General features: G+C 40.2%; 1 protein-coding gene across 1 annotated transcript in view; it reads left to right on the top strand.

Annotated features, from left to right (window-relative positions):
- Window positions 1-7,943, top strand: part of LOC129685756 (DENN domain-containing protein 10) — a gene marked incomplete at its 5' end in the record, with an annotated part of 15,205 nt that extends 7,262 nt beyond the window's left edge. The window contains 3 exon segments of the mRNA XM_055619257.1: window positions 3,664-3,771; window positions 4,873-4,967; window positions 6,661-7,943. Coding sequence (XP_055475232.1) covers window positions 3,664-3,771; window positions 4,873-4,967; window positions 6,661-6,837 — 380 coding nt within the window.
- Between the last annotated feature and the right edge of the window lie 414 nt (window positions 7,944-8,357).

The raw sequence follows: 8,357 nt of genomic DNA, 5'->3' as shown, positions 1-8,357 counted from the left end.
TTTTTTCCATATTAAAACATTTTTAAAAGTTGTACTAAAATACACAAAATTATCATTTTAACTTGTTTTTTTTGTTTTGTTTTGGTTTTTTTTTTTGAGGGGGGTTGGTATTAGAAATTGAACCCAGGGCTTCAAGCCCTTGTATCTACAGGAATACTAACTTCCTACAGGCTTTTTTTTTTTTTTTTTTTTTTTTAATTTAAGCTATTACACCCTTTGTATTTTTATCTCATTAAAGATTCTTTTAGGGCCAATGAGATGGATCATCTGGTAAAGGCACTAAACCCCAGGCGTGATGGCTTGAGTTTGAATCCTGTAGAACTGACTCCCAGAAGCTGTCCTTTGACTTCTACATATATGCTGTAGCATATGCATATTCCCATACAGACACAGAAACACATACACGTGTAATAAAGCAATGTAATTAAAAAATTTTAAAGGTCCTTTTATAAAAAGGAGATGATGATGTCTTTTAAATTATGAAATATTTCTGTCATACAAAATACAAAGGATTGAGGCCAGAGTGATAGTTGAGCATTAAAGGCATTTGCCACCAAATCTGATAACTTGAGTTTGATTATCAGGACCTACATGGTAGAAGAAAGGAACCAACACTTGTTAGTTGTCCTCTGACCTATGCATGCACTCTGTGGTGCATATGCACAATCAGTCAATCAATGTAATATAGTTTTAAAGATATATAGGGTTGGAGATATGGCTCAGTGGTAGATGTTTGCCTAACATGTTTAAAGCCCTGAGTTAGTCCTGAGCAACAGAGAAAGGAATCTTTTCTTAGCTGTAAGTTACTACACAGGTGAAGAAGTAGCATCTTGGTATATACTAGAGCACCCCTTCTGCTTGCTTACCTCCACAGAACTTCTCTTTGCCTTACATTTCCTATGGATTCATCTGTTCTCTGGCCTTTCATGTGTAAACATGCATCTCCAAGCAGCTCTGCATCCATGCACAAAATGAAATCTTCTAAGGTTTATTTTATTTGTTTAGCATTTAATATTTTCGTGAGATTCATTCATACTTATGTGGATATCTGTAGTTCCATTCATTCTCAATTTGCATTGGAGTACACTGAATGACATTCTCATTACTCACTTTTTTGTTAAGATTTATTTATTTATCTTTGGGTTTTGACAGAGGGTTTCATTTTTTGCCTTGACTGTCCTAGACTGTCCTGGACAGGCTGGCCTCGAACTAACAGCGATCCGCCTGCCTCTGCTTTCCTGAGTGCTGGGATTACAGGCATGTACATTGATGTTCCATTTTCATGCACACCAGAAGAGGGAATCAGATGGTTGTGAGCCACCATATGGTTGCCGGGAATTGAACTCAGAACCTCTGGAAGTGTAGCTTTTAATCTATGCACCATCTTTCCAACCCCCTCATTACTCACTTTTAAAAACTTATACTTTAAAAAAAAAAATTTTTTTTGTAAAAAAAAAAACTTACACTTTTATGTATTTTGTGTGTATGTGTTCATAGGTGCATGTATGCCATTGCATGTGCATGGAATCAAGGACAACTTGTGGGTATTGGTTCTCTCCTTCTACCATGGGGCTCCCAGGGATTGAACTCAGATCATCAGGCTTAGTGGCAATCACTTTTACTAACTGAGCTATTTTCATTAGCCCATTAGTTTTCTTTTTGAGACCAGGCTGGCCTCTACCTCTGCCTCCCAAGTGCTAGGATTAAAGGCTAATGCCACCACGGCCTTGGTTAACTAATTGTTGTTGTTGTTATTGTTGTTCAGTTGCATGCTTGCGTTGTTGAAGGTCAGAGGACAACTGGTGCCATGCGTAAGCACCTTACCCGCTGAACCATATCACTGGCTCCACAGATTCTTAATTTTAATTTGTTGAAATTTATTAGATGTCTGTGGTTTTAGTATTTTTTATTTTGTTTCAGAAAAACCTTTTCCCAGGTATAGAACAGAGAGTTGCCTATGCATTCTTGCAAATGTTTTCTTTTTTCCATTTGGCTCTTTAATATGCCTGGGATTATTTTGTGTAGTGGTGTCTGAGTTTGGACCCAGTTTTTAAAAAAAGATTTATTATTTAAAAATCTTTGTTTTTACATTTATGAATGTTTTGCCTATATGTATATCTGTGAACCACTTGTGTGCCTAGTGCCTATTGAGGCTTGGAATTAGAGTTACAGGTGGTTGTTAAGTCAGGATAATTCCTGCCCTCTGCAAGAGCAACCAGTGCTCTTATTATGAAATTGCTGGGCCATCTCTTGAGTCTCCCCCCCCCTTTTGACATTTTGAGAGAGAGAGTGAGTGAGAATTGGTCTGTGGATATATACACATAGAGGCAGGTGCCCTGGAGCTAGAGTTTGCATATGGTTTTAAGACAGTGACATGGGTTCTAGAAAATGAACTTGGATCCTCTGCAAGAAAATGACTCTCTATTAACTGCTGAACCATTCTTTCAACCCTCTTTTTCGTCTGGGTGTTTTTTTTTGTTTTGTTTTGTTTTTTTGTCCATTCACTTTTTGGTGCTGAGAACTGAATATACTGTACCATTTAACTATAATCCAGCCCCTGTTTTTATTTTTAAAGAATAACCACTTAGATTGAGGACATTTATTAAATAATTTCATTTTTCAGTAACCAGTGCCAGCCTCTTATGTTTCACATTGTGTCATGTGGTTTATTGGGATCTGGCTTTCAGTAGAAGTTTTTGCTTTTGCTTTCTTGAGAATGTAAAACTTTAGCAGTGGCAAATTAGTTCCCAAGAACAAAACACTGCTAAGGTTATGATTCAGGTTCAACCACTTGCCTCACATATATGAGGGCCCCAGTTCAACATGCAGCACTGGAAAACAACAAAACTTTTATCTTTTAATAGTTAACTTTCTCTCTAAAATAACCAATGTGTGGGAACCATTACCCTCAACAGCACCAAGTCTAGAAGTCTACTGATGCCATTAGCAGTTACTGTATCAGCCCTGAAAGCACTCAGAGATGGTCCCTGTGTCATCCTGACAACCTAGGCATGAGGTAGTGGCTTTCCTCAGGACAGAGATCTGAAAAAAAGACTGGTTGAGTCCATGTAGCTTTCTGACATTCTTTGTTTTTAAATCAGAGTTGAAAAATTTTTAATAAAAAGATATTTTCAGTATGTTTTGTACATGAGGATTAAGAGAAAAAGAGGAGAGCACTCAAAGACAGATACACAAAAAATTATGGTTTTAGGCTTCTTTTTTTTTTTTGGCCGTTTTGAGACAGGGTTTTTCTGTTTAGCTTTGGCTGTCCTGGAACTTCCTCTGTAGACCACACTGGCCTTGAACTCTGCCTCCCAAGTGCTGGGATTAAATGCATGCGCCACTACCTTCTGGCTGGGAACGGGCTTCTTTAAGAGCGTTATCTACTTTCTGACATTATTGGCCTAAATAGCACTGGCCAAAAAGTAAGTGCTTTTCTCCAGCTTGTTTTTTGACATTGAACTTAAATTTTAGAACATTTTGAGCCATGAATATTTCTTTAGGCACCTGACAAAAATACAGCCACTACTAAGTGCCACTGGTCCAGCTAATGATCCAGAAAAATGGAAAGCCGTGAAGAAAAGCAGCCAGTGAGCTGTCCTTTTAAGACCTTCACCACATGATTTCTTTCTGCTCCAGTAATTTGATCCATTTGCAACGCAGGCTACATTGCTGGCTTTGTGGAACTGGAGGTGAGCAACAGACCAGACCTCTATGATGTGTTTGTGAATCTGGCTGATAGTGAGATCACCATCGCTCCACTTGCAAAAGGTGACTTTTCTGTTCCATTCTGTATTCCAGTGTTAACACAAAGCACAAGCCAAGCAGCTATATAGTTTGGGCTGACTCACTCAAGCCAGTATTTCTCAGTGTTCAGAGTGTACAATTCATTTCTCCGGGCCTACATGTGTTAGACAGTTGTGATTGCTGCTCATAACTTTTGTGTGATCTCTCACCAGTTCCCAAATGTGGGAGCAGCTGACTGCTGACAGACCCTGTTAGAGTCTGATGCTGTGAGGGTTTTATCTAACAACTTCAAATGAGTAAAACCAGAATTGTTCTTTTCACTTACTTTGCAGTTTCAAATATGACCATGTTCATGTGGAAAAATGAAAGTAGAGCCCAACCTTAGGAAATATTACCTCTTGTAAGACTAAAATGATAGCAAATGGTCATGGCCAGAGCCAGAAAGAATGGCACTGCTTGTTTTCTGCTGTGATCTTCAGAATGCCCCTGTTCCAATTTGCACCATCTGAATAGGGTGTCCCTTGCTGTGAGACAAGATGATGCAACAAGAGCATCATTTGTAATTGATGTGACCAAGGCAGCTTCCCTTGCATTTTTCTGAGGATCTAAATGTGCTGTGTACTCTGCTGGCACCTGAGGGCCTGGCAGGAAGATCTTCTTTCCCAACATTCCTGTCAGAAAAATACACTTTTTTTTTCTTTTTTTCAACAGAGCTATACTAGAACTCATTATGTAGACCAGGCTGGCCTTCACCTCACAGATATCACCTTTCCTCTGCATTCCTTCACAATGCTGGGACTAAAGGCGTGCACCACTTAGATATTTAACTCTAAAGACTTGGACAAGGTAGTCAGGCTTTTGCCTTCAAGTATTTCACTTGTACTCGGATTTTTCATTCAGTTCATCAGGTAGACATGAAGGGGAAATCTGGTTTGGCATTGGTGATCGTATCTTACATTGTGCTGTTAAATTTGTGTTGTGAATAAAATGGAAGCCTGGAAGGTTATCTGCATCCTTTTGAAACGTTCTCTAGTGTGGTTTTTCAGATTTTCAGTTGAGTAGCTTATTTTTTATTGTATAAAATTCTAAGTCTTCATACAACAATATTCTTTCTGCTTTCATCAGAGGCCATGACGATGGGCAAACTGCATAAAGAAATTGGTCAGCTCATTGTGCAGTCTGCAGAAGACACAGAGAAATCAGACAGCCAGGTTATACAGGTAACCCTTGATCTGCCTTACAAAGCAGCAGCAGTCTCATTGCACACTCTTAGGGCATCATAGTAGAGTGAAGAGTCGGGGGACAAGCCAACTGTGTCGTAGTGGGCGAGATAATGGTGGGTGGGGAGGTAGGTCATTACAGGGGCTGGTACTGAAGGTAGCCCCAGTGGTGAGAATGGTAACCCCTGAATAGTCTAGAATGCCTGTGCATTTTATCCGCTAAAAGAATTTTCATGAAGAAGCAGTACCTTTGGAATCTAGTCTCCACTTTTGAACTCTGAAGAGTGAGCTCCTCTGGGGATGTCTGTCTGTTAAGCTAAGAGAGTATCCATATGCATCCTATGCCCTCACCAGCCTAGGAGGACAAATGGCTTTTATTTCCTGAGTTTTTCTGTATGGTGCCAAATCCCTTTTTCTGACGAGATGCTACTCCTGACTGCTTTTTGTCTGTTTTTCTCTCTCTACTGAGGAATACACTCCCAGCCTAGCTACTTCTGGGATCTGCCCTGTTAGCCCCATCTCAGAGCCTAGGCTTATCTTCATCTATGGAACCGTAGGAGCATCTCTGAGAAGTAGGCTCTACTTGCTCACCTGGTCCCACCTGACACATTTCTTTCTGAATCTATCCATCTGGTCAGGGTTTCTTGAACTGTTGGCAATGTAGACAGTGCAATAAAAATCCTGCCTTCAAGGAGTCTAATTTTTTCCCTGCATTTATTTATTCATTTATTTATTTAATCACTTTACAGCCTGACTCCAGCTCTCTCTCTCCTCTCCTCCCAGCCCCACCTTCACACTACCCTCCTCCTATTCTCCTCTCTTCTTCTCAGGGAATGGGAGGCTCCCAAGGGGTACCAACCCACCCTGGCACCTCAAGTTGCGTCCTCACCCACTGAGACCAGACAAGGCAGTCCAGCTACAGGAAAGGATCCAGAGGCAGGCAACAATCAGAGACAGCCCCTGTTCCCATTGTTAGGGGATCAACTGGGTCTCAGGAATTGAGTTGTCAGGCTTGGTGGCTAGCTTTTACCTGGTGGGCGTGTGGTGCCTTTCTTTTTCTTTTTTTTTTCAAGACCGGCTTTCTCTGTAGTCCTGGCAGTCCTCAAATTCAGGAATCTGCCTATCTTTGCCACCCAAGTGCTGGGATTAAAAGCATGCAACCCCACACTTAGCTTTTCTTTTCAAACAGAATTCATTATGCAGCCCTGGCTTGCCTGAAACCTACTGTGTAGACCAGATTGGCCTTGAACTTACAGAGATCTACCTGCTTTTGTCTACCACTGGGATCAAAGTTGTGTGCCACCATGCCTGGCCTCCACAATGACTAGTCTTATTATCAATACATTATATGCTTTAAAATGACTAAAATGATTGTAAATACATATGTGACATTGATTTCCTAAGTTACTTTGTTATAAGAATTTATGACAGCCAGGCTTAGTGGTGCATGACTTTAATCCCAGCTCTTGGGAGGCAGAGGTAGACAGTGCTGAGTTGGAAGGCCAGCCTGGTCTACATTGTGAGTTCCATGACAGCCAGGGAATCCCTGTCTTAGGGTGGGGTGGGGTGGAATGGGATAGGGTGAGAGTGGCAGGGAGAATTTATGAAGTTAATCTGATAACAGGAGAATCCTAGGAAATAACTATTCACATTTTAAGATTCTAACATACTATATTTTTCCATTCTATTAAAGGACATTGCCCAAAAAACAAAAGAAATCTTCACCAACCTGGCACCATTTTCAGAAGTATCAGATGATGGGGGAAAGATCATTCTCAATGTTGAGGCACTGAAGCAAAAGCGGTTCCCACCTGCGACAGAGAACTTCCTTTATCATTTAGCAGCAGCTGAACAGATGTTGAAGGTCTGACTGTCTAGTGTCTTGCTTGGCCTCTAAAGAGCTTCCCTGTTATTCCTAGTACACCCTGACCTTATACAGTACTGGAATTACAGAGGAACCCTCTGTTTTCAATGTTTCAAGATCTGACCTGAGAAAGACAGTGCTGGACAGTCCTAATGGTGGAGCCATATAGATCAGCACATGAAAGCCATCATTGTTCATCCCCATTTGTCTCGTTGTAGCCATAAACTTAATGGTTTACTTTCAGAAAGCTGCCTCAAAGTTCGCTTTGTATTCTTTTAGGAAAAAACTTGAATTCCTTATTTTACTTTCTGAGTTTAACTACTATGTTTTCTGCAGAATTGTCTAGAAGGTCACCCAAGAGATAATGTAGTTGTACTTTCTTGTGAAAGAAAATGCTGGGGGGGGGGGGTTGAAATTTTGCCTATATTATGAAGTTTTTTTATGGGTTTTATACTTGAGTAGACAACTCCAACAACCTTTATAACTGCCCTAGGTGTAAGTATTTGTCAAACATCAGCCATTAGTACTCTTGGACTAACTGCTGCTAGCAGTCTTTGGAAAAGAGATAGAAGCAGCTCCCTTTAAGGGTAAACATGCATAAGAAACAATACCTTGGTTGTTTTTGTTTGCAGTGCTGGAGTTAGAACCTGCAGCCTTGAATATGCCAGGCAAGTGCTTTCCCACCAAGCTAAACCCCCAACCCAATAATGCTTTCATATATTGGTAAAGGAACATGAGAATCAAATTGCAGAGGCCAAAACTAGACAGGGCCTTCAAGTGATGTCAGTAAAAGTGATTTGGCTACATCATCAAGGACTCTGTTATTAGACATTCTTGAGATCTTAAAATTGCCAAACAAGCACAAATGTCTAAACTTTAATTATGATAGGCCACTTCCTTAGTAGAATTGAGAACATTCAAATTTTACCAGGAAACATGTTTGCAAAAACTTTATCTAAGTTGGGTATTTTTTAAAACTTTATTGTTAGACGTTTAAGTAAAAATAAAAATAGCATTTCCATTTTGTCCTTGGGTGTGAACAGGGAGGACCTGAAAGAAATTGTTTACTGTAGCTAACAATTGAAGATTAAATTTGCACTTTATGAAAGTAACTACTGATGTCTCATTTTCTTGTCTTGCAGTATTGTTAAAATTACAAATTTATGGTGCAGTAGAAACATTTTGATAAAAGTTTTAAATAGTAGTAAGGCAGACACTTTGGTGAGTTTAGTGTGGAAACAGTAACGAAATATGTGTGCATTTTCTCTAAAAACAGTCTGCTAGGAAATAGGACCAGCCAACAGGTCTTGTAGTAGTGTGGCCAGGATAGGGCCGATAAGAGAAATGAGGTACTATGGAGGCCAATGGAAGGGGTACTTTGCTCAGTATTATGATCTCTCAAGCCTCCAGAGCACAAGGAACAGGACCAGAAAGCCCACAAACTCATGTGAGGAGCCAGTTGCTAGGTCCTGCAGGACAAAAAAAAGGGAATGACAAGAGATGGGTGAGATGGAGGTTTTCAAAGG

The sequence above is a fragment of the Psammomys obesus genome, unplaced genomic scaffold, assembly GCF_907164565.1.
Source record: "Psammomys obesus unplaced genomic scaffold, mPsaObe1.curated_primary_1811, whole genome shotgun sequence".
Classification (NCBI taxonomy): Eukaryota; Metazoa; Chordata; class Mammalia; order Rodentia; family Muridae; genus Psammomys; species Psammomys obesus.
Note: the sequence above shows the minus strand (reverse complement) of the source record. Positions and strands in the feature narration are given on the sequence as shown.